This window comes from Budorcas taxicolor, chromosome 17 (genome assembly GCF_023091745.1).
Source record: "Budorcas taxicolor isolate Tak-1 chromosome 17, Takin1.1, whole genome shotgun sequence".
Taxonomy (NCBI): Eukaryota; Metazoa; Chordata; class Mammalia; order Artiodactyla; family Bovidae; genus Budorcas; species Budorcas taxicolor.
This window is the reverse complement of record NC_068926.1, coordinates 35,720,048-35,747,306: the sequence shown is the minus strand read 5'-3', so window position 1 is coordinate 35,747,306 and position 27,259 is coordinate 35,720,048. Positions and strand designations below refer to the sequence as shown.

General features: G+C 34.4%; 1 protein-coding gene across 1 annotated transcript in view; it reads left to right on the top strand.

Moving 5' to 3' along the window:
* Positions 1-27,259, top strand: part of BLTP1 (bridge-like lipid transfer protein family member 1) — a 186,021-nt gene that overhangs the window by 135,511 nt on the left and 23,251 nt on the right. The window contains exons 56-72 of the mRNA XM_052654644.1: positions 647-858; positions 1,920-2,118; positions 5,098-5,157; positions 6,943-7,169; positions 7,943-8,143; positions 8,327-8,457; positions 9,745-9,868; positions 13,892-14,001; positions 15,069-15,159; positions 15,714-15,776; positions 18,024-18,277; positions 19,061-19,276; positions 20,397-20,577; positions 21,132-21,333; positions 23,011-23,172; positions 23,798-23,937; positions 25,370-25,571. Of these exons, the coding sequence (XP_052510604.1) occupies positions 647-858; positions 1,920-2,118; positions 5,098-5,157; positions 6,943-7,169; positions 7,943-8,143; positions 8,327-8,457; positions 9,745-9,868; positions 13,892-14,001; positions 15,069-15,159; positions 15,714-15,776; positions 18,024-18,277; positions 19,061-19,276; positions 20,397-20,577; positions 21,132-21,333; positions 23,011-23,172; positions 23,798-23,937; positions 25,370-25,571 (2,775 nt within the window). The remainder of the gene's footprint in view (positions 1-646; positions 859-1,919; positions 2,119-5,097; positions 5,158-6,942; positions 7,170-7,942; positions 8,144-8,326; positions 8,458-9,744; positions 9,869-13,891; positions 14,002-15,068; positions 15,160-15,713; positions 15,777-18,023; positions 18,278-19,060; positions 19,277-20,396; positions 20,578-21,131; positions 21,334-23,010; positions 23,173-23,797; positions 23,938-25,369; positions 25,572-27,259) is intronic.

Here is a 27,259-nt window from a genome sequence, read left to right as displayed (position 1 = left end):
CACTTTTTTTTTTTTTTCCCATTTCTCACCTTACCATCCTCTGGTAAGCTTCCAATGATTCCTTAAAAGTACTTTCTACTCTTGTATCCATGTCATAACTCTTGCTTTTCCTTCTACTTCTCTGACCTCTTCATCTTTATCTTCTCTTAAGACTCCCCCTCTGTATATAGCATTAAATGATGGTTCATTTACCCTCAGATTTCATTCTTATTACAAACTCAAATGTTTTTTACTCCTCTAAATCACACTTTTAAAATGTATACTTCTAGTACTACATACCTCTCCTTCAAGAATTTTTAGCAGTTGTAACAGAAAGCTTTGTATGGTCAGGGACCATGTTTGTTTTCCTTTGTGATTCTGTCCCAGTGCTTAGCATATAGTAGGCATTTCACAAGTAATTCATTAAATGAGTGACTAGACCTGAATTATCTTCTGTGGTTTGCCATTTTGCAGTTTCCTGCTTTCTGTTTTTTTCATTTGTCTGGTTGACTATATCCTCTTAGATTCTTTCTAGTTCTAATGGTACAATTTTCTGGGACTAATTTTTATTAATCAACAGGATTTTATAGTTAAACAGTTTTACTTGCCATGTAGATTTACAGCTTTGATTTTAATATTTCCCTTGCCCTGTCTTAATTATCAAAAGCTGTGCTGTTTTGGCTGAATTATAAGGCTGCATATGACAATTGGAATGAACAACGAATGGCTTTACATAAAGATATTCATATGGCTACGAAGGAAGTGGTAGATATGCTGCCTGGTATCCAACAAACGTCAGCCCAGGCATTTGGGACTCTCTTCCTGCAGCTCACTGTGAATGATCTGGGAATTTGCCTGCCTATCACAAATACTGCACAGGTATAAAAAATAGAATCATAGTCCAAGATTTAGAACCAAACATTTCTACTAACCATATTTTTGTGTGTACAGAGTATAACAATAAATATTTTCAGGATAACAGTTTATAACTTGAGTTTAATAAACAGTAAGTAAGGTTGAATTCCGTCCAACATTATTCATCCACGGAGTATTAAATGTGGATCTCATGAGACCTTTCTCTGAATCATTTTGATGTGCCTCATAACAGTAATGAGATTGACACCCATCTAATAAATCTTTATTTTTACTTTGTATTTAGCAAAGACATCTTTGGCATATACTTGTTGATAAAATAGAAACACACTCAAGAATATGATATAATATTTGATAATTTCATCTAAAACAGGGTAGGGGATTTCCAAAGTCTTTCAAACTGTAATATTTAATGGTAACAAACTTCCAAGGTATGTGTACTGGATAAAGTAGAAATACTCTGTGGTTTAAGACCAGTTCTCGGGGATGCATATTTGCATGCTCACTTGTATAAGAGAAAAAGCTGTGAACCCCTATTATGCTAAGAAGTTATGATTATAACAAATACAGAGGTCTGTGTTTTATTGTTACAGTTTACCTTAACCTGTAACCAGTTGTTGAATGAATTTATCTTCTAGTTATTGTTTGACAGGAAAGTGTTAAGAAAACTTCTGGGTTGAGGAGAAAACTTCTGGGTTGAGGATTGGCAGTATGTGTTATGTTTGTGCTTCAGGAGTTGAAAAATGATAATACAGCATGTTGGACAGACTTCAGGAAGGCTATACACAGCAGGGATGGTTATAAAAATGAATGTTCCCCACAACTAAAACAGAGACCTGAGATTTTAAAAAACAGATAATCAGCCTTTTACACGTTTAGTTTTAAAAAACTAAATGGCAAGTGCATATCACGTGGGCAGTTTAATGTTTTAAAGTAGCACCTTTCTAAGCTGCTTTTTAACAAAGCTCTCTAAGGTTAACTCTTTCTATATGTTGGGTCTTCTAAATCCTAGGAGATTTCCAAACTTTAAAAGTTGTCACCTTTTGTCTCATTAATGTATTTTGCAGTCTAATCACACTGGAGACCTTGACACTGGTTCTGCTTTAGTACTGACCATTGAAAGTACTCTCATCACTGCTTGTTCTTCAGAATCTTTAGTCAGTAAAGGGCATTTCAAAAACTTTTGTATCCGTTTTGCTGATGGCTTTGAGACGTCATGGGATGACTGGAAACCAGAAATTCGTGGGGACCTAGTAATGAATGCCTGTGAGTTTCTCATTTTCTGTATGAGCTTTATAATTTTAAAAAATTAAAATAACCCCAACGTCATTAGTAAAACTGAAGGATATTCGTATATAGGAACTTTATTGGACTTTGTGAAATAAAGACTGTTTCTAATTAAAGATACCAGAACATATTTGTGAAAAACTGCTGCTTTCAGTAGTTTGGGTAAGTAAACCAACTTGATATTCTTATTGATGGTATAGCATTTGCTCACCCCCTGATACTTCTTGTAATTGATTTATGAATGACCAGGTAAAGTATCTTTATTTTGTGGGAATCTTAAAAGAAAGGGCTATATGTATAAGATCCAGTTCATTCTATAACATAATACAGGATAATCAGGAACTTGAGCCATAAGTAAATCCACACTTTCAAACATGTAGTATACAGAGTATAATTTGGGTGAATTCCTCTGATTCCGTAATGTTCATCAAGGTTGGGAATAACTGAAGCTGTGTTTAATATGCTATTTTGAAGATACAGGGATTTGTTTTTAATATTTTAAACATTATAGTAGATTTGATAAAGTATCATTAATCTTATAATGAAAAATTATATTTGAGAATTAAAGGTTGTGAATTAAAATTCCTCAGTTAATCTGTAGACCAAAATTAATACTTACTTTCCAGAAGATGATATGCTATTATTTAGCAATTTTCCCCTCTCTCCATTGGAAGAAAATCCCTCCAGTTGTGGGTTTTCTTTAGGTATTTGGAAGACTTTCCAGTGTTTTCATATCAAAAAATTAAAGTTTTGGTATTTAATTTTGGTAAAATTTTAGGTGAAATTCCTGGATTTGAATGCTTTGCATTTAGATAATTAATAGGTAAAATACTAGGATGTCTTTGAAATACTTCAGGTTACTAAGAAGACTTACTATCGAAGTACTCAGGCTTAATACCCAAAAGACCAAAAATAGCCTTCATCAGCGACCTTTACAAATAATCATTTTACATGGTTGTTATATATATTTTTAAAAGTCACCATAACTGTCTTTTGTTTGTGTGTTTTTTCCCTTAAAATAAATTTAAACCTATTGACTTTTATTAAGGTGATATTTTGTCATCATTGTAGTCATATTGGATAAAATATATTTGGAAGCAAGGGATAATACTGTTTCCTTAACAGTTTAAACAAAGGGAAAATGCATAAGAAATATACATCTGACTCAAAATCAAAAACATATTAAGTATATAAACAGTAGCTTAGCACTTCATTGGACATTATACCAACAAAGTAGAATACTAACATGCTATAATAATTGTGAAAATCATAATTTATTTTGAGTTTTGGAGGTTATCAAATGACTTGTATTTGTAGCATGCTTATTGTTGGGTGTCTTGGGAGGATGGCAAAGGAGGTGAGTAGAGTAGTTGTTTTGTTGATAAAAAAGATTTCCAAATTGCAAATTTGCCAAGTAGTTTACTATTTTGTAGTTTTTGTTAGTAATAAGTATACTTGCATGTAACTGATAATTTTTTTTTTAAAGAGTCGAGTTTAGGGCAGAGAAATAAAAATTAGGATTTTTTTCCAAAGATCATTTAAAAGTCATGCCCTAGAAAAAAGGTGACCCACTGTTATTTCTTCTCTCGGTAATAGTATTTGGGGAAATACAGTTAAAATTAGAAAGCACGACCTGTAGGAAGTGTTCCATGGACCATTTAAATAAATAGTAAAGATTAAACTCTTTTCATTGACATGTACTTAGAGAAGCTAAACTATTAGAAATTTGAAAAATTCCAGTCGTTCTGCTAACACCTGGATAACAGCATTTGTTTGTCACAGCAAGAAAACTGCCATCCTGGATTTTGGTTGGTCCAACTCAAAGATGACAAGTACAATGGGAAAGAGCCCAGTTGGTTTCCTACTTCTTACTTTGAGGATTCAGATCTAATCCTAAGAATTTTAATGTTCCTTATTAATACACCATGGCTCTGTATTCTATGAATTTACGTAATCTTTTTTTTTAACTTTTAAAAATTATCTTCCATTTCTTTGGATTGGAAGTCTTCAATGTTTTCTACCCTTTTCTAATTTACTAGCCTTATTATATTTCTCCAGTTTCAAAGGGTTTTGTTTTCATTCTAGCATGTTTAGATTTGCAAGGGTTGTTTAGTTTTTTTTTTTTCTATTTTGCTCTGTTTTATAACTATGACATTAAAGGTGAATTAGGTAATGTGAGTTGTAGAAATATTTTATTTGGGGAGAGTCTGTTAAACAATTTAGGCTTTATTTTTTTTAAAAGTTGTTTGAAGGATGGTATGTCTCTACTTTTAAAACTGTTGATTAACCTCTTAAAAAAAAGCTAAAGTTATCTGATTAAAGCTAAGTTGTAGAAAATTCTTCAAAGTTAAAGTCAGATGTATTCCGAGGATAAGTCAACGAGCTCAGGAGACTGATCTCATGAGACTGACATCACGGCAATCAGTCTTTTTTTTTTTTTAATTCTCATAAAAAGGTCCTTGTCAACGTAAAAGACAGGGCTGATGAATCATGTCTGTGAACTGATGTGGCAGTTCTTAGTTATCAAAAAATCAGTTTTAAAGTATTTGCATTCTCAAAGTGCCATTTACTCATGATGGTACAAATTGTCACAGCATCAAGAAACTAGAGTTTCAGAGTTGGCCAGATATTGGCCAACAGATGAGGAACTCACACATAGAATGTAAAGGTAAAACTGCAGTTAAATTCTTTTTCTTTATCGAAGTATAGTTGATTTATAATCTATTAATTTCAGGTGTATGCAGTTTAGTTCTTAAAATCAATAAGAATAAAATATTGTGAGATATGAAGTAGATTTTGCAAGTCATCTAATGTCCTTTTCTTTCTCCAGATTAAAAACTGAAATCTAGAGAGACTAGTAATCCTATTTAGATAATAATTTTTGAAAGAAAAATTACAGTATATTTAACCACAAGCATAATTTTGTTAAGGATTATTTTGGGGGTGATTTTTGTGCAGGTGTAGTTCCAGATGGTACCTATGAAGTATGTTCCAGGACTACAGGACAAGCAGCTGCTGGTGAGTTCACATTTGGTATTACTTTTGCTATATGTATCAGGTAGAATTCTGCTTTAATCTATTTTTCCTGCCTTTGTATTAGAGGATCTTTTAACCAAAACTCATTCTGTTATTCCCTAATTTTTAAAAAGTATTTTGCAATAATACTAGTATATTTTTATTTATTTAACAATTAATTAGACACCACCAGTGTATAACATAACTACAAAATGTTTGGGGAAAGACAAAGATGAATAAGATACACTTTCTACTCTATAAATTTAAATTCTAACAATGTAGTTATGGCTCTTCAGTACAACTATAAACTGTAATATGATAAGCTCAATAAAATATTGATATAAAATTCCAACTGCTATTGAAATTTATAAGAGGCAGATAAAATATCTAAATTACAAAGGATACTAGAATGAGAGAAAGCTTTATGGAAGAACTAGCATTTCAACAGGGACTTCAAAGATGGATAAAATTGTTTCTTAGGCAAAAATGGAAAATATATATAGGGAAAATTCAGGCAGAGAGAAAAATACCTATTTTGTCAGAACACAGGTTCTAATTAGCATTGCCCGAATTGGCTGCAATAGTTATGTGAAAATAAGATGGGAAAAATCTTAAGTCCCAAAATAAGGAGTTTGGACTTGATCTGGTGGACAGTGAGAAAAGCACTGAATATTTTTCAGCAAGAAAGCAGAGGTGGCAATATCAAAGGGATACTTTCATGGGTTAGTTAGAAAAATCTAGGAAACTGGTTAGGAGATACTATAGAAGTAATAACCTGTCTTGTCTCTGAGATAATAGCATAGTGTAAATTTTTATTATTTTGCCTGGTATAAAATTAGGGTAAGCGAGAGATATTTATTTAAGAGCTCTTCAAATGTTGAGGAGGAACTGATTAAGATTTCTCCTTATTATTCCTTCTTATCCTCCCAAACGTAGTCCAAGTGCCCATCCTAAGTAAACTGTCCCAGAAAATGGCAAGGCCTGAAGTCCCCACTGACTGAAAAGGTTAGGAAATTTCCAGCAATAATGTTAGAATAAAAATGTGATAACTGAAGTAAACATACATAATGGGAGGAAGAGCACGGAAAAGTCTTTGTCAGGACTCTGGCTTTTTAGTGAAAATACATTCAAACTAGCTTAACCAAAAGCAGGAACTTATCAAAAGAATTATTTGCAGATCACAGTTAAACTTAAGAATGGCTGTCTCAGTGAAGAGAAGGAACTAGGTCAATTCAAGTTAGTCTAGAAACAAGATTCCAGCTGTCACCAGGGCGCTTCCCAGCTCTTGTCTTTTCTTCATTCTGGCTGCCCACTTTTTCTTACTGCTGACGTCCTTACACGTGGCATGAAACACAGCTGCCAACAGCTCATGAACCTCATTTCCCCACCCTCAGTTACTAGAAAGGGACCATATTTTCTCAAGTCCAAAAGAGGATTCTTAGTTTTCCAACTTTGACCCTTACTTAGACTGATTATCTAGTTAACTCTGTCTAATGAGGGAGGGTCATTCCAATCCTACTACAGACACAGGAAGGCAGATGAACGTGGGGATTGGGGAGGGGGGGATTTCATAGGTCACAAGGGGAAAGTAGAGTGCTGCGCAGAGGAAACAGTAATTACACACCATATAACAGGCAAATCAGCCCCATAGTCTCATGTTTCTGACAGAACTATGAGAGGTATTAGTTATTACACAGGGCCATCATCCATTTTATTCCTTGAATGTAGAATTATTTAAATTTCTACACTTAAAGACTTACCAAAAATGCCTCTTCTTTATTTAAACAGAAAGTAGTAGTGCTGGAACCTGGACACTGAACGTATTGTGGAAAATGTGTGGGATTGATGTCCACATGGATCCTAACATTGGAAAAAGACTGAATGCTCTGGGTAACACCCTTACAACCCTGACAGGAGAAGAAGACATAGATGACATTGCTGATCTAAATTCAGTGAATATAGCTGACTTGTCAGATGAGGATGAAGTTGACACTATGTCTCCCACTATCCATACTGTAAGTAAATTCAGTTAGACTTTTTCAAGACTGGCTTTTACCCTGAGAAAGGGATATTATTAAATCATTGTTACTTATTATAGTTGCTAATTGTGAAGGAAGAAAGGGAGTGGTGGTTCTTTGTACCTACATTTATATAATTTTTTTTGTCATAATATTGTCTTTTAATTGAATTGCTTGTTTCATGACTGTCAGCCAGCTTGTGCCTTAACCTACAGATTACACATTAACAATAAAAGCAAAGAGCAAGCAAATCTGGGGAGAGAAAGTAGATTAGTGGTTGCCTAGGCCTGGAAGAGTTTAGGGGTTTGGGAGAGGGGAGGGAAGAGACTGCTAATGTTATAAGGTCTTGTTTGGGAGGTGTGAAAATCTGATGGCTGCACAGTTTTATGAATATTCTAAAAACCACTGCACTATACATTTTAAATGGGTGACTTTTAAATGGCATGTGAATTATGTCTCAGTAATGATTTTAAAAAATTAAAGTCAAAAGCAAAGTGCACACACAAAATATACATTTTATTTATTTTTTTTAAATATACATTTTAAAAATGTGTATTTCCATGTATGCTGTACATATTCTGTCTGTAGTATCAGATTATTTGATCAGTAATTATTATTTATTAGTTAAAAAGAAAGTTTCTCTCTGCTTTCATTCCAGTATTAATTTTTTATAAAATCTGAAATCTCTTTTAACTACTGTATCATGAATTAGTTTTGTTCTTGGAAACAAAATTTTATTTAAAAAGTTAACGTTACTGTTTATTGTTTAGAGTTCAGATGGAAGTGCAGTAAGTGGAGATGGCTACAAGCTCACCTTTGGGCAGCGACTTGTAAATCACCTACTAGGCCTCAGGCCCCCACATCAGCGCTATTCTGTTCCTGCAGAGTATCTTTGTGACCCAGAGATGTGGGCCTCCCCTCAGTCTAGCCAGTCCCATTTGAAAGCATGCAGAGCTCACTCATGGGGAAACGTAGGTAGCAACTATCCTTATGAAAATGAAGGGGTTTGAATCACTGGAGAATTCAAATCATCTTACTTAACATAGATCGCTTTGATTCCTGCATGCAGCTTTTGATTTAAGGTGCTATTTCTGTGATAAGATTTGCTTTGTGACCTGGGGGTGTTACTGACAGACATGCTTTTGATTTTTCAGGAAGCTGTTGATTATCGAAGACAAGGAGCATCTGGTAGCCAGCCAGGAGAACTTAGAGGAAGAAAAATTATGAAGCGTATAGTAGATATCCGAGAATTGAATGAACAGGCCAAAGTAATAGATGATCTTAAGTATGTATAATGATTTTTAATACACTATAACATTCCCTAATAATAGAACCATGAGATTTTAAATGAGAAGGGAACTGGATTGGAGCTAGTACAACCCCCTTTAGTTAAGTAAATGAGATCTCCAAGGTCCAGAGAAGTTTGGTAATTTGTCTGAGATCATACATTCATTAGTAATAAAGCTGAAAACATTAGTCTAGTGCTTATCACAGCTCCCCATTTCTGAGCATTTTAAGACTGACTTTATGTCAGTCTTTATGCATATATGCATCTCTACATGTCTGTTTACATGTATCTTTACATATGTATATATGTGTGAGTGTTTTGCTAGCAATATTTTTGGAATGCAAATGTTTGAAGAGAGGAAGCAAGTTTAGAATTTATTAAGTACTTATTGTGAATCTGGCATCTTATCTCAATTTAATCCTCATAACATTTCTGCAAGATTAGATGGCATTATCCAAACTTTATAGAAAATTGGCTCAGGGAGATTTAAAAGTCAAAATTTGAACTTGTCTTGGTCTGAATTCAAACTTCATACTTTTTTTTGTTTGCCTGTTTTAGCAGGTCACTAGAACTGAAATGAGTCTAGGGCAAGTCAAGAGCAGGGAGTAGGTGGTACTAATTTTTTTATCTGTTGCCTACTATATAGTACTGACTAGGTCATACTTGTTCTGTAAAGGCTAAATATTCTTCTTGCCAAACTTCATAATTTTGTTTCCCCCCAAGGTGGTAGTCATACGTCAGCTTTTCTAATCTTTGTACACCTGTATCTGTGGGGGTTTTTGTATTCAAGGATTTAACAGAAATGTATGCAATATATAGTGAAAGTTATTCTCTAAAAACTTTTCTGTAAAATCAGTTACAATGATTCATATTTTCTTGTTGACTTATATTACAGTTTGAGTTCTGTAATCAGGGGAAAAAATGACTTGTAGCAAAGTATACTTCCTCTAAAATTTTTTCTGAAACTTACAATTATACATAAAATTTTACATACAGATATTATTCTGCAGAGCATTTCCATAGCTTTCATAAGATTATTAAAGAGACTTCTTGATGTAGAAACAGATAAGAACCATTTCCTAAAACATTAAAGACAGTTTTTCCTTTTTTTTTTTTTTTTTTTACAGTTTGCCAGGTATGGGTATTAACATTATAGAGGGTTTTGGCCTCTCCATACAGAATCTTTGATATTCTGATAAGTTAAAGAATCAAAAAGGAGCAAGTAAAACTCATTCTTTCTTTGTTAACTCTTTACACTAACTGCCATATTTGTTTTGCATCCAGAAAATTAGGTGCAAGTGAAGGAACTATAAACCAGGAAATTCAACGTTATCAACAGTTAGAATCTGTTGCTGTGAATGATATTAGAAGAGATGTTCGTAAAAAGTTACGGAGGTCCAGTATGCGAGTGAGTAAACAAAGAGGATTTTATTAAATTATACTATTTTAAAAATGCTTTTGTTTTATGAAAGTTATGATGATAGTTATGTTGTTCTCTTGCCTTCTCCATTGCTGGTGATAACACTTGATTTTTATATCTCATGTCTACTATGTATTAAGCACTGTTTAAAGCACTTTACACTTACCAACCCATTAAATCTTTATAACAACCCTATGTGTTAGCTTGTATCATTGAGTATTTTCGCCATTTTAAAGATGAGGAAACTGAGGCACAGAGAACTCAAGTAATTTCACCAAGGATACACAGCCAGTAATCCCAATGGAGCCAAGATTCAAACCCAAACAGTGGGATTCTACAGGTTATGCCCTAGCCACTGTGTTTTGTTTGCCTATCATAAAGTCATACTCTCTTTTTTGACTCTAAGTCAAATGTGAAATCTTGAAATGTCCATTCTACCCCATCCCATTTTCCACAGCTAACATTACTCTTAGCCACTACATACTCTCAGCACTTTATTCTTACCTTTATTATTTGCATGTTTAGTTGCCCTTACTAGAGTTTGAGTCTCTTAAAGGACAAGTTATTTATCTTTGACCCTACCATCTACCACATTCTCGGATTTAGCCTAGTTACTGAACAACTGAAATAAATATAGTAGAAAATAATTATAAAACTTATTCAAGTAGAGGTAGGTTGCTTTGGGTCAAAGTGGTCTTCTTAGTAGAAAAACTAATATTTTAAAATATAGTCAGCAGAACCCTCCATTTTTCTAACCAGAATAAGGTTTTGAGTACCACCCCAATACACATGGACATCACCAGATGGTCAACACTGAAATCAGATTGATTATATTCTTTGCAGCCAAAGATGGAGAAGCTCTATACAGTCAACAAAAACAAGACCAGGAGCTGACTGTGGCTCAGATCATGAAATCCTTATTGCCAAATTCAGACTTAAATTGAATAAAGTAGGGAAAGCCGCGAGACCATTCAGGTATGACCTAAATAAAATCCCTTACGATTATACAGTGGAAGTGAGAAATAGATTTAAGGACCTAGATCTGATAGATAGAGTACCTGATGAACTATGGAGTGAGGTTCGTGACATTGTACAGGAGACAAGGATCAAGACCATCCGCATGGAAAAGAAATGCCAAAAAGCAAAATGGCTGTCTGGGTAGGCCCTACAAATAGCTGTGAAAAGAAGAGAGGCAAAAAGCAAAGGAGAAAAGGAAAGATATAAGCATCTGAATGCAGAGTTCCAAAGAATAGCAAGAAGAGATAAGAAAGCCGCCTTCAGGAATCAATGCAAAGAAATCGAGGAAAACAACAGAATGGGAAAGACTAGAGATCTCTTCAAGAAAATTAGAGATACCAAGGGAACATTTCATGCAAAGATGGGCTTGATAAAGGACAGAAATGGTATGGACCTAACAGAAGCAGAAGATACTAAGAAGAGGTGGCAAGAATACACGGAAGAACTGTACAAAAAAGATCTTCACGACCCAGATAATCATGATGGTGTGATCACTAGTCTAGAGCCAGACATCTTGGAAAGTGAAGTCAGGTGGGCCTTGGAAAGAGCATCACTATGAACAAAGCCAGTGGAGGTGATGGAATTCCAGTTGAGCTGTTTCAAATCCTGAAAGATGATGCTGTGAAAGTGCTGCACTCAATATTCCAGCAAATTGGGAAAACTCCGCAGTGGCCACAGGACTGGAAGAGGTCAGTTTTCATTCCAATCCCAAAGAAAGGCAATGCCAAAGAATGCTCAAACTACTGCACAATTGCACTCATCTCACATGCCAGTAAAGTAATGCTCAAAATTCTCCAAGCCAGGCTTCAGAAATACATGAACCATGAACTCCCTGATGTTCAAGCTGGTTTTAGAAAAGGCAGAGGAACCAGAGATCCAATTGCCAACATCCGCTGGATCATGGAAAAAGCAAGAGAGTTCCAGAAAAACATCTATGTCTGCTTTATTGACTATGCCAAAGCCTTTGACTGTGTGGATCACAATAAACTGTGGAAAATTCTGAAAGAGATGGGAATACCAGACCACCTGACCTGCCTCTTGAGGAACCTGTATGCAGGTCAGGAAGCAACAGTTAGAACTGGACATGGAACAACAGACTGGTTCCAAATAGGAAAAGGAGTACGTCAAGGCTGTATATTGTCACCCTGCTTATTGAACTTATATGCAGAGTACATCATGAGAAACACTGGACTGGAAGAAACACAAGCTGGAATCAAGATTGCCAGGAGAAATATCAATAACCTCAGATATGCAGATGACACCACCCTTGTGGCAGAAAGTGAAGAGGAACTAAAAAGCCTGTTGATGAAAGGGAAAGAGGAGAGCGAAAAAGTTGGCTTAAAGCTCAACATTCAGAAAACGAAGATCATGGCATCTGGTCCCATCACTTCATGGGAAATAGATGGAGAAACAGTGGAAACAGTGTCAGACTTTATTTTTTTTGGCTCCAAAATCACTGCAGATGGTGACTGCAGCCATAAAATTAAAAGACGCTTACTCCTTGGAAGAAAAGTTATGAGCAACCTAGATAGCATATTCAAAAGCAGAGACATTACTTTGCCGATTAAGGTCTGTCTAGTCAAGGCTATGGTTTTTCCTGTGGTCATGTATGGATGTGAGAGTTGGACTGTGAAGAAGGCTGAGCGCCAAAGAATTGATGCTTTTGAACTGTGGTGTTGGAGAAGACTCTTGAGAGTCCCTTGGACTGCAAGGAGGTCCATCCAGTCCATTCTGAAGGAGACCAACCCTGGGATTTCTTTGGAAGGAATGATGCTGAAGCTGAAACTCCAGTACTTTGGCCACCTCATGCGAAGAGTTGACTCATTGGAAAAGACTCTGATGCTGGGGGGGATTGGGGGCAGGAGAAGAAGGGGACGACCCAGGATGAGATGGCTGGATGGCATCACGGACTCGATGGACGTGAGTCTGAGTGGACTCCGGGAGTTGATGATGGACAGGGTGGCCTGGTGTGCTGCCATTCATGGGGTCACAAAGAGTCGGACACGACTGAGCGACTGAACTGAAGCAATACATAAGAACTGATTAAATCAGAGCTGCTAAGGTTAGAGGAAGCGGGGAAGGCTTCAGGGATCCTTAGTTCATTGGCTTGAGCTCTTTCCTTGCTCACCACCAGAGTCCCAGACAACATCATTTGAATACTGTTCTAAATTATTTAAATTAGGGATAAAATTCAACTTAATATTCATCACTGGCTTCTAATGATGCTAAATGAACAGTGATGATCGGTAATATATAACTTTAAAATTTTTGACACTGTGTACTTCACAGTCATGTGACATAGTGTTAATGTTGCTTGCATACTATTTATGTTAGTTTATATTTGGCAATTAACTTTAAAAAATAAAACTAGGTAGAGAGGATTAGGGAAATTATTGAAATTACATCTATGTTCTTAACATTTATCAAATTTGTCAATTCCCTTTTAATTCCACTCAGTTCCCTTTTAATCCTCTTGCTTTCTTATCTCCATTATTAGACTTTTTAATATCCAGTCTCTCCAAACTACAAATTTGAAGAAGGATTTAGAGACAAGGAGGGTGTTCCAGTCGGCACTTCCTGCCTGTCCTTTTCTGTAATTTGAGCTCTCTTGGTGGGGTAGTACTTGAAATGATTAGTGTCACTCTCTCCCTCACCTTTCTCCTGGAGTCCTTCTGTTCAATTCTCATTTTCTTTTCTTACTGTTTTCTTTTTTCCCCCTGATTTCTGGACCTCTCAGCCTTGCTCCCAATCTTTCCTTTCAGGCCAGCTAGTGGCTCTTACTTTCCTTTTAAGAGGAACTGACGTATGGACTAAAGAGGAGCTGATTCCTGCTGCACTTTGATCCATCTCTGTTGTTAAGTGATATTTAAAGTCACAATTTAAGAGAACTTGTTATTGATCTGAAGGAGACTAACTTGTTAACTAGCAGAAAATTTTATCTGAAGTCAGATATTATAACAGCTAAAGTCACCCTATTTCTTTCCCCTTCATTAGGCTGCTTCTCTAAAGGATAAGTGGGGTTTGGGTTACAAACCAAGTTACAGCAGATCGAAGAGCATTTCAGCTTCTGGAAGACCACCTCTTAAGCGAATGGAAAGGGCAAGGTAATAGATTCCAATCGATGAAACAAGTAATACGATTGCTGACTCTTTTGCCAAAGTTCACTACTTATTTATTTTGTTCTAATTGGGCAAATTACAAAATTAAGGTAGCAAATGGATGCTGTCAGTATAAGAAGTTTGAGGAATTCTGTCTCATTTAAATACACTTTTATTTTATAAAAGTCATTATGTATTTTTTAGTAATGATGTACATTGTCATTTAGACAAATTTATGTGTAAACTTATAGACCATCCAAAGAAATGAATATTTGCATATTTGTAACTACAGCTTTAAATTTGTCACTGTAGAAAAGGTTCTTTTTTTTATGAAATAGAAAATTAGCATATACTGGAGGTTCAACAGAACCAAAATTTTTTTTCTTTTTTTATATTATTTTTTTTTTTTTACTTTACAATATTATATTGGTTTTGCCACACATCAACATGAATTTGCCACAGGTGTACATGTGTTCGCAATCTCGAACCCCCCTCCCGCCTCAGTGCACCAGCCCCAAGCATCCTGCACCCTGTCTTGATTTTATATGGAAAAATGTAAATTTTATATATTATAGAAAAATACACAGAAAAATATAGTTTTACTAGTGAAAAAACAATATAGGGACTTCCCTGGTGGTCCAATGGTTAAGACTTTGCCTTCCAGTGCAGGGGGTGGAAGTTCCATCCCTGGTCAGGAAACTAAGATCCCACATGCCTCGTAGCCAAAAAAACAAAACCTAAAACAACAGAAGCAATACTGTAACAAATTCAATAAATATTTTAGTCCACATCACATACACACAAACTAAAAAAAAGAAGAAAGAAGCCTTAAAAACACTATACAATAAGTATAAATTGTGTTTTATAAGGTTTGGTTTTAGAAAATCCTGTGTTAATCAAAGCCATGAATTTTGTTTAATGCAATGATAAAGATTAAGGCATACCAAAAGTTCAATCCTTGGATAAAGTAAATATTTAGAAATAAAGTGTTAATGTCATTAATCAGACTTTTATAAAAGTCCAGGGTTTTTTTAAGAATATTAATGTTTAATAACCTTATATTTTACTTACAGTTCTCGTGTAGGAGAAACTGAGGAGCTCCCAGAAATCCGTGTGGATGCAGCATCTCCTGGACCCAGAGTCACTTTCAATATCCAAGATACAGTAAGAGAGAGACTATTTGTTGGTGATATACAGAGCTAAAGAATATTTAGTAATTACTAAATTATATGAGTTACTCAGTGAAATACTAATTCCTACAAGTGGAAGTATGAATTATGATGGTTAAAGTCTCTGTACTTTACCAAATAGGGCTCTGCCCGAATGCTATCATTGAGAGCCGTACTGCAAGTATTAGTGTTTTATGTATAGTCTCCATACTGCTTGCTCATAGGTAGAAACGTTTTGTTGAATAATTTCTTTCAAGTTCAGTTCCACATTAAACTAGGTATTTTATACAAATGTATATGTATATGTTTTTTATTTAATTTATTTTATTATTTATGTACTTTAGCTCAGAACATATAGAAATAATATTAGAAACTAGTAGTAAAAAAGTCAGTTTCAAAGTTATATTATAATTTTATAGCATTATAATTTTATATTATAATTTTATAAAATTTTTGTTAGAATGTTTGCTCTTTTGTTGTTTACTTTTAAAACCTTGGTTTTTTTACTTTTCATAAATTTTTATAAATTTTCTTATTATCTTAATTAAGTTGAAAAAAACAGTATGGGGAAGTGCACCACAATCGAGCTGTCCTGGGGAAGGGTATTTTCAGGTACTTTTTAAGAACAACATAAGTTTTCCTTTAAAATTATTTAACCACTCTGAAAATCTGCTTTCAAAATGTCTTCCTCTCATTTCATACTAAACTCGGGTCTTGAAAATATTTTATATAAAGCTTTAAAATGATTGGTTGAATTCTTTTTTATCATGTATATTTCATAAACTCTTGCATGAATATATTTTAGTTCTATACTTATAATTTAATAGTAATTATTTAATCTCAAAAATTAAGGGACTAAATCAGTGTACCAAATTAATGAAATCATAAACCAAAAACTGCCATATATTAGTTATTTGGTAATCTTTAAGTGAATCTCTTTTTCCCTACATTCATTTATAAAAAGGATCTTTTAAAAAAATGAGTTACCTAATTCAAACTAGAATCAAACTTATCTCGGAATAACAAATTAATCATTGAATGTTATTTATTGAGTCACTGATATAAAAAAGCATGTATAAAAGTATTAAAAATTATGTTCAAAACAGTATGGAATGTGCTACACAATCATTTATAAGTTAAATTAACACCTTTAACCACATGTTTTCCCTAAATATAGTTTTAAGAGTAAAATTTAATTTTAAAATTGTATTTGTATAGTAGGTGTATAAATCTTTGTCTAGAAATTTTCCACCAAGTTACCTTTAAAAACTGGAACTTACTCCACATTTGTTTTGTTTCACTTCCCCCACTCTTTTAAGATAGCCTCAATATATATCCCATAGTTCCACTGAATTTAGTCAAGCTGAATTGTTTTAGAATTATTCAGTTGTAATAGAGTAAGCTTGAGAGACCTGTCCTTTTTTCTAAAACTGAACTTGGAAACAAATCATTTATAGTGAATTGAATAGATTCTACTAATTTATGTTTTCACCTGTCCAACATTTTTTAAATCAAGAAAATTGACATGTAACATTATTTTCAAATGTACAGCATAATTATTTGATATATGTATATACTGTGAAATGACTGATTTATTCTTAAAGGCATTAATATTTGAATTGATTCAAGTCCTATTTCTAAATTGTGTATGCTATTTATAAAAAACAGTATATAAAAATAAGTTACAAAATAGATCATTAAGCATGGTTAAATAGAAAGTGAAAGTTAAAGAAGCTCAGTTGTGTCCGACTCTTTGCAACCCCAAGATAATACAGTCCATGGAATTCTTCAGGTCAGAATACTAGTCAGTAGCCTTTCCTTTCTCCAGGGGATCTTCCCCACCCAGGGACTGAACCCACGTCTCCCACATTGCAGGCAGATTCTTTACCAGCTGAGCCACAAGGGAAACCCGGTTAAATAGAAAATAAATATAAAACACAGGGATATTTATCTACATAAACTCTTAGCACAGCTTTAAAGAATCAAAGATTTTCTTATAAAATATGACTTACTTATTTACTAAATGATGTTTTGAAGAAAAGCTATAAAGAAAATCTAGATTCTGCAAATGTTTGAAATTTTGATTATAGGATTTCACTATGCATCTAATTGTAGTATCAATAAATTTACCTTGCACATTATACATTTCAAAGGCTTGTCACATTCTCAAAGGATATGTAAGCAACTCTCAAAACATGGAATCAAAATTAGGACACAGAAGTTTGGGGTTTTTTTTTGTTTTTTTTTTTGCCTACTTAAATGAAGTGGCCTCATGGTACAGTCCTCAGGGAACAAAATTATATTTATACAAACTATTCACCTTAAAATATAGGATTCTTACATTGGGTTGGCTGACATGCTTAATTATGTAACTATTTAGACATCTTTCTTCAGCCCTTTAGGGCCCATTTTAAAAAGATGTATCCACAGAAAGTATTCTAGAAGCACAGAGTGCATTCTGTACTAACACCTGCATGCTCTTTGCATCAGTAATTGCTCTCTTGACCTTCTGATTTAAAGTTGATCACATTGTTTCCCCTTGTCTCCATACTATGATTAACTATTCTTTAAAGAATTATACTATGTACAAATCAACATGATGCTACATGCGTAATAAAGTAAAATTTCACTCTGTGATTTTTAGTGTGTCAGTGGTATGACTTTCTGTGGTTTGAACTTCTTCCTTCCTTGTTTTGTATGCCATTTCATATGTTCACAGAGCTGACTTTTCAGTTCAGAGAGAGGAAATCCAATTTTGAGATTTTAAATGCTTAAACATATATTTTTTCTTTTTCTTTTTTAACTTGAAAAGAGGTTTGTATTATGAACCTGATTCATGTTTTCTCTCTTTACATTCAGTTTCCAGAGGAGACAGAGTTGGACCTCTTGTCAGTAACCATTGAAGGTCCTTCCCATTACTCATCAAATAGTGAAGGATCATATTCCGTGTTCAGTTCTCCCAAAACCCCAGGAGGCTTTTCACCAGGCATTTCTTTCCAGTCTGAAGAGGGCCGACGGGATGACAGTTTGTCTTCTAGCAGTGAAGATTCTGAGAAAGATGAAAAGGATGACGACCACGAGAGGGAAAGGTTTTATATTTACAGGAAACCCTCGTGAGTAGTAGCCCTTTTATTTTAAGATCCTTAGGCAGTACCTTAGAGCTGAGCTTAAAACATTTTACAACTGTTAATGTTTACAGAAAAACAAATAAATCTTACTGTGCCTAGCCAGAGTGAGACTGAGACATATCCATGATTTACTAATATAATCTAGCTCCATATGGCATTATTGTTTTCTTCCCCCCCCTTTTTTAATAAAACCCGGAAAGTAGCATTTAAATTTTACACTTTGTGAAATGAAATCTCCTCCAAAATGTAGAATGTAGGTCATATTCTGATATTCAGACTCTTCATTAGCCACTGATTGTGCCTGTGTCCCAAGTACTTAGCACATTGCCTGGCACATAATAATTCCTCAGTACATAGTTGTTGAATAAAGTGTGACTCCATTAAACTTAGGAAAATACCTCAGTTAGTAAGAGCTATCTGGGTAATTTGTGTGAATTTACAAAATACTAAAATTTATTTACAGACTTTATTTCCAAAGTTATTTGGCTCAAACAGTAAAAATTCTGCCTGCAATGCAGAAGACCTGGGTTCGATCCCTGGGTCAGGAAAATCCCCTGGAGGATGGCATGACAACCCACACTTCAGTATTCTTGCCTGGAGAATCCCATGGACAGAGGATCCTGGCAGGCTACAGTCCATGGGGTCACAAAGAGTCAGACACAACTGAGCAGCTAACACTTTCATTGCTCACATAACATGTTGGAAAATAGTTTGCTGAAAACTCTTCCCATTTTACTACAATGTAATGACAAGCTGTTCTTTCTCTAGACATACATCTCGTAAAAAAGCAACAGGCTTTGCTGCTGTTCATCAGCTGTTTACAGAACGCTGGCCAACAGCCCCAGCCAACAGAAGTCTTAGTGGCACAGCTACAGAGAGAAATATTGACTTTGAACTTGATATTCGAGTTGAAATTGATAGTGGAAAATGTGTGCTCCACCCAACCACCCTTCTACAAGAACATGATGATATAAGCTTGAGAAGGTAAGATATTGGTCAGGAATACTATTTATATATCACTAATCATAACAAACATTTCTCCCCACATCCCAAAATGCAGATTTAAAGAGTGTTTTTAATCATAGTTTGAATGTTTGAATGTTGATTTGTATAACATTCTATTTCTTTAAGCAAATGTATATTTTTTGATGATTAGAAATGGATGACTGATTTAGATTCTGCAAATTTGTTAAACAGTTTTATCTTTGGAATTCTCCAAGTATGAATTTCTCAGTTAGTCCCTATCCTTTTATTCACATTTCTGTTTCAAAGAATGGTACAATACTCAAAGGTGTCTTGTTATTGAGAGTTTGATGAATTCATAAAGAAATAAGAAAGATTGGGAAACAGTTGAACAAAGAGGCTTCAGTAAACTGGAATGTTGCTCAGGCTGTAACTGTAGCTTTACCATGTTTCCATCATTGAAGAAATAGTTGTATAAACAGGTCTAAAGTTAGATTAGTTTTTCTTTGAATTTCTGTTTTGCTTTTCCTTCCTAATCTAAAAAAAAATTAGAGAAAATAATAATATTAATAATCTAGTGGATGAGTAAGAAATGGGTGGAAATACAGTAAAACATGTAGGAAGAATGCTGACAATTGTTGAAGCTGGGAGATGGGTCCATGGGGGTTCATTCTACCATCCCATTTACATTTATATGTTTGTAATTTTCTATAATAAAAGATTTTTAAATGTCTCATTGTCTAATGAAGATTTTTATACAATGAGATGACAAAAAGGCAGTATAACTAGTTAAAGTCTTAGAAGTGTAATAGTGATGATAAAAAGAATGTTAATTTATTTTTGGTTGACTGCAATAAGCCAAAATAAACTTCTGGTATTCGGCTATATTTACCTACGTAAAGAGTAGTTTCATTTGGTTCAGCCTTCGTTTGGAAGAGTTGTGACCTCAGGAAAGGACAAAGGTAACTGCCCTGTATAGTTATGGAACATACAACATAAACCTCATCCATGCAAGGATTAGCCAGTTTAGCTAGAGATAATGACAAGCCTCACTTTTTCAACTTTATTAATAGAAATTTGACTTTAAACAACATGAGAATGTCTTTCAAAAAGATAAAAAAACATTTTTTTCTTTTTATAGGAGTTATGACAGAAGTTCCAGGAGTTTAGATCAAGAATCTCCTTCCAAAAAGAAGAAGTTTCAAACTAATTATGCTTCTACCACCCATTTAATGACTGGCAAGAAAGTGCCATCATCTCTACAAACAAAGCCCAGTGACTTAGAAACAACAGTATTTTATATTCCTGGAGTTGATGTAAAGGTAAACACCTAAGTATTTAAAATAAGAAATTAGATTATTAGCAGCCAGGTTTATTTCCTATCATATGTATTCTTCCTTCACTGCTGCTGCTGCTGCTAAGTCGCTTCAGTCGTGTCCAACACTAGTTACATTAAAATGAGACTTTCTGAAGTTTTCTCTAATGTAGCTGTATTCTGAACATGAGACCTTCTAAATTGCACATTGCCCCATGTGCATGAAATTTTCCATGAAATTTTGACAGGAAGAAGTTAATTTTCTTTTTTAAACATTGATATTCATGTTTGCGAAACATTGCCTAGTGCAACTTTTTTAGATTCTAGAATTACACATTCCTAGAATGTTAAGCTAGAAAGAATTTAAAATAGTATCTGGGATGACCTCTTTTCACTTTAAAAATGAAAAAAAGCTAATAAGGAATTTGCTAGAGTCACAGAGCTAACTTGTAAAATCTTCTGGTTCCTGGATCAGTGTTCTTTCTGCCGCATTTTAGTACATTTCTTTGTTTTCCTCATGTGCATAATTTTAATTTTGGAAGTTTATTTGTTTCAATACAGTTGCATTACAATTCCAAGACTCTAAAGACTGAATCACCTAATGCCTCCAGAGGATCTTCCTTACCACGAACACTCTCTAAAGAGTCCAAGCTGTATGGTATGAAAGATAGTGCAACATCTCCTCCTTCTCCTCCTTTACCCTGCACTGTCCAGAGCAAGACTAACACCTTACTTCCTCCCCAACCCCCACCTATTCCCTCAGGTATTTAAGGGAAATATACTTTAATTTTTTTCATAAATTAATTTCAAGTCATCACCTACTTGCTCTAGGAAGACTTTCAAATTCACATGTTTAAGAAAAAAGGACTTAGACTTGCCAATAATGACTGTACAAAATTCATGTATGGAAGTGTAAGCTAATTCCTTTTGCCTAGTTTTCAAATTGCTATTACCTTAAGAATATCAGCTTCTACTTAATTTTGAACTGAACTGGATCAGTTCAGTTTCTATATTTAGAAAGTCTTATATAGTTCAGATTTGGGAGCTTATGATCTAGATGGAAACATCACACTTATATATTTAAGACAGAATACATTGAACTTAAACCATATTTATTATCTATTATTGCATAGCAAATTATCCCAAACTTAGTGGCTTATAATCTTAGACATAGTTTCTGTGGATCAGAAATTCAGAAGCAGTGGGGCTGGGTGCATCTAACTTCACAGTTTTCTAGGAAGTTGCAGTCAGGATGTTGGCTAGGGATACAGTCACCCAAATGCTTGACTGGGTCTGGAAAATCTGCTTCCATCATATCCCATTCACATGGCTGACAAGCTGGTGCTTTAGTTTCTCCCCACATGATTGGGCTGCTTGAGTGTTCTCGTGACATGGCAGCTCACATTCCCTCAAAAGGAGTGATACAAAAGAATACATGGCTGAAGCTGCAATATCTTCTATGCCTTAGTCTCAGAAGTCACATACCATCATTTCCACAATATCTTGTTCATCATATAGGTGACCCTTATTCAGTGCGGGAGGGAACTACACAAGAGCATTAATACCAGGAGGAAAGGACCGTTAGAAGTTACTTTGGAATCTGGCTACTATACTACATGAATAATACCTTATATATATAATAGAATTTCCAAAAATGGGAATATTGGGTTGGTAAAGAATTAGTGAAAAAGCTTTATTTGAGAGATGGAACTTGATACATAAAATTTTCAAAGTAGCTGTAATCATGATAATAATGCCTAATATTTTTATATCACTTTTAAATTGACAAGACATATCTATGTCCATTAAGTACAGGGCATGTATTATCCCCATTTTATATATGAAGAAAGTTAAAGCTCATAAAAGTTGAATTTCTTTCCTAAGTTTACAAACTAATACATGGTAGACTTGGAAACCTAAGCCAAAGTTATCTAAAACTTAGCTGTTATATCATTCTGTTGACATGGAAATATTTAGTCAGGTAGAAGGAAGGAGAGATGCAGCCCATGTAAGGAGGCATGTAAATATTTACCAGGTAAGAACAGCAAGAACCTAAGAAAGTGTAAAAACTAATGTTTTTCCTCACTTGCCACAAATTATCATTAGTCAGAGTTCTCTATATCTTCTTAAGTTGACAGATAATACTAAATGAGAGACTAAATGCTAAAATAGTAATGAAAGAGTTGGCGAAGTGTAAATTTGAAAAACTGAACCAAAATTTGTGACCTAGAGCAAGTAGGAGTAACTGTTGTATTTATATACATCACTGATCATCTCTGTATTCTAACAATAAGATTTCTATCAACCTATTTTTATTGCATTCTTGTATGGTTTTAAGTACAAGGTGCTTCACCTGATTAAACTCATATAATTCTAATTTCTCACAAAATTATGTTTTCTGGAAACTGTTAAATTCATCTCACATCTATACATGTTCTAGCCAAAGGAAAAGGAAGTGGAGGAGTAAAAACAGCCAAGTTATATGCCTGGGTAGCACTTCAATCATTGCCAGAAGAAATGGTGATCAGTCCCTGCCTGTTAGACTTTCTGGAAAAGGCTCTGGAAACTATCCCAATTACACCAATTGAAAGGAACTATACAAGTGAGTGTCCTCTTAAATAACTAACTGCCCATCACATGTATTTTGGGGTCCTGTTACTAGAAGGATTTTGTAATGTTTTTATATATTACTGTATAATACATTGAATGATAAAGGAATTATAGAACTGAAAAAGAACTTGAGAGACCATCTAGTCTTGGTGGAGTTTATGATTCCTCCATGGCTACAGCTATTTAATGACAAAATTAACATCCTTAGTCCTGTGTTTGAAGAAGGAAATGGCAACCCACTACAGTATTCTTTCCTGGGAAATCCCATGGATAGTGGAACTGGCAGGCTGCAGCCCACACATTCACAAAATGGACATGACTTAGCAACTAAACAACAGGTCCCATATTAGAGTGACTCTTGGACTGGAAACACTCCTTGAGGACAATGGCAAAATTACTGTTTTCTTTGTATGTTGTTTGGTACAGTAGCGGGAATCAAGAATTTGAAGGAATGAGTAAGAGGTTTGAATAGGGAAAGTTGTAATGAATAATGGGCTACAGAAGCCAATGTTTCTATGCATTCATGCCCCTGATCTCAGTACTAGCAAAAGAGAAAAGGATCTTTTAATAAATAGTTTGCCTTTACCCTAATAGTAAAACTTTAAATACTTTAACAGCTGTGAGCTCTCAAGATGAAGATATGGGACATTTTGAAATACCAGATCCTATGGAAGAATCAACAACATCACTAGTATCATCTTCAACATCTGCTTACTCTTCCTTCCCTGTAGATGTTGTGGTTTATGTACGAGTTCAGGTAATATACTTCATCTATTCCTTTTTATTTTAAAGAGAAAATGTTTTCTTAAGTTTATTTGAACATTTACAATATTAATTCCTTTTAAAGTTTTCTTAAGGTTCATGGACCTTTAGTATGTCTATAATGGCCTAGAGGTTGCCTGAACCTCTGGAAAGTATGTGTGCAATTTTATGTGTTATTTATTTGTCTTTATTTGTCTGCTGAGGAAGTAGGAAGTTCATATCTTTGAGTGTTCAAAATTGAGATCTCATTATTTTGTGTCAAAGGTAAAAATATGTAAGTTAAAACCCTTTTTTAGCACATTATGACTTTTAAAAATTATATCATGCCACCTGTATTTCTTGTCATTATGGTTATTTGTGGGCAGACATAAAGTGAAATTGAGATACAAAGTCACAATAGTACCTTTTTTTAGATTCTTCTAAGGGTTATATAATTATGTATTTAATAATTTTATTCTAAAATTCTGTCCTGTTTCAGGCCTGTAGGAGTATAGGCTACCCCTCTGATACTGTGGTTTAAGTTCCAGACCACCACTGTAATAAAGAAAATATTGAAGTGAAGCAAGTTATATATTTTTTTATTTCCCAGTGTATATAAAAACTGTTTATACTATCCGATATTCTATTAAGTATGTAATAGTATTATATCTAAAATAAAACAATACCTACCTTAAGTAAAAAAGAATGCTATTGGAAAAACTATACCATTAGACTTGCCCAAGGAAGGGTTGCCACAAACTGTCATTTTGTGGGAAAAAAAAAAAAAAAAACTCAACATCTACAAAGCACAGTAAAATGAGGTATGTTATATTAGCATTCAATTGAGTCTGCTTATTAAGGAGGATTTAACTTGTTTCCAAACTTCAAGGTTTAGTTTATTTTCAATTAAAACTTTATGATCAGTCTCAAGATTAAAAGAAACACTAATGATCATCTCTTTAGTAATTTCTACAAAAGCAATTTGGCCAAAAGAATTTCAGTCTGATCTTCTGGAGTTTTGCACTAGCTTTTTTGAAGATCTGATGAAAACATGTAATAAGTGAGGGCTTGAGAGTTTGTAAAACTTCAGTTATAAATGCAATAGCAGCCTTTTAAAATTGCAGCATAAAAAAATCACTTCCTTTAAAATACTTGATTATGGACAATATGAACATAAACATATTTAATGTTCTGAATTATCTAAATGTCTACATATTTACTGTTTACAATTCCTCAAATATTTAGTTTTAAAAGTGATATGATTTTGTTAATGCATTTTGGTTATTGTATCATGTGTCTGTTTGAAAAAGGTAGGACATTAAACTCAAAATAATAAATTTGATATATGTAGACTGAGATGGAAACTGAATGTAATTTCTGGAGTCCAATAGAAAAATTTTTAATCACCTAGTTTTAGAAACTTTTCTTTGTCTTTCTGTATTTTTCAGCCCTCGCAGATCAAGTTTAGCTGTTTACCAGTGTCAAGAGTAGAATGCATGCTAAAGCTGCCATCCCTGGATTTGGTGTTTTCTTCAAACCGAGGAGAACTGGAGACTTTAGGGGCTGCATATCCTGCAGAGACCTTATCCCCTGGAGGCAGTGCTCCTCCAAGCGGAACAAAAACCTCCTCCAGCAAAACTGGAGTACCAGGTGTGGAAACATTTGTTTATTCAATTAGCATAAAAAGCCAAGTACTAGTTTAATAGTAATTAACAAACATTTCCAAATAAATACATTTGGAATAGGAGAATATTTGAGAATTAGGTAATTTATAGAAAAAAATCCATAGTGGATCAGTTTTGAGTGTATTTCATTATACCCAAGGAATGACAGTTGCATAGCGTTTTGTTGTCCATTCATGTGCATATTACATGTACTGTGAAGTGTGAATGATAATGTGTTGAAGTACTTTTGAATGTTTTATTTTATGCTGTATTTTTACATTATGAGTGATCAGTGTTGCAAATGGTAAGAGCTGTAGTATTATCTTGCAAGGATTTCTTATCACACTGAATTAAAAGTATATCAAATTGTGTGTATATGTATAAAAAATTTTAGTAAAAATTTTAGGTAAAATTTTGTTACTTAACTCAAATGTCTGTTTCATGAAAGATTTAGGTATTAAAATAGAACTGATGATTTCCTAATGAGATAGTCACTTTTCACTCAGTGTCATTTCTGCCCTAAAAATCATCTGGAGATCACAAATGCAAGTAGTGAAAATTTTATGGGACATTTTAAAAAAGACCAGAATGAATGAAAATGTAAAACAACTGATAAGAGAACTAATAATAAGACAGTTTAACAGTTCTACCCCTAAAGCAGATATTGGAATATTCACTTTTTTCTTAATATCAAAATGTCATAAATTAACACAATTTATTATAGCAGTATATACGCATTATGCTAGGAATATATAATGAAAGGAATATAAAGTAAGCAGCTATTTTTATGCCCTCCTTTCTTTTAGAAAATGAAAAAGTGAAGTAGCACCCTTACTTTATCATAATAAAACATGCAGGAAGGAATGATGATGAGAATAAATGTATAAGAAATGTAGATTATGACAATATCCATTCTTTGAAAGAGTCTTTATGAACTTGACTGAGTTCTGGATCAGTGCTAAGGGCTGGATATACTGTAGTGAACTTAGCTAACAGGCATATTCCTGCTAAGTGAAGTGAAGTCACTCAGTCGTGACCAACTCTTTGCGACCCCATAGACTGTACCCTACCAGGCTCCTCTGTCCATGGGATTTTCCAGGCAATAGTACTGGAGTGGATTGCCATTTCCTTCTCCAGAGGATCTTCCCAACCCAGGGCTTGAACCCGGGTCTCCCGTATTGTAGACAGATGCTTTACAGTCGGAGCCACCAGGAAAGTCCTATTCCTGCTAATGTGAAACTTAAATTTGGAGAAATAGATAATAAGCAAACAAGTATATTTTCAGTGAAAACATGAAGGTGGTAAGTATGAGTTAGCCACGTAGACAGTTGGGGGAATAAAACATTCCAGGTACAGAGTGTAAAATCTATAAAGTACAAAAGAGTGACAGGTCTTTGAAATTAGCCTGTTCCACTCATGGTTGCCGCCGCCGCTGCTGCTGCTATGTCGCTTCAGTCGTGTCCGACTCTATGCGACCCCAGAGACGGCAGCCCACCAGGCTCCCCCATCCCTGGGATTCTCCAGGGAAGAACACTGGAGTGGATTGCCATTTCCTTCTCCAATGCATGAAAGTGAAAACTGAAAGTGAAGTCGCTCAGTCGTGTCTGACTCTTAGCGACCCCATGGACTGCAGCCCACCAGGCTCCTCTGTCCATGGGATTTTCCAGGCAAAAG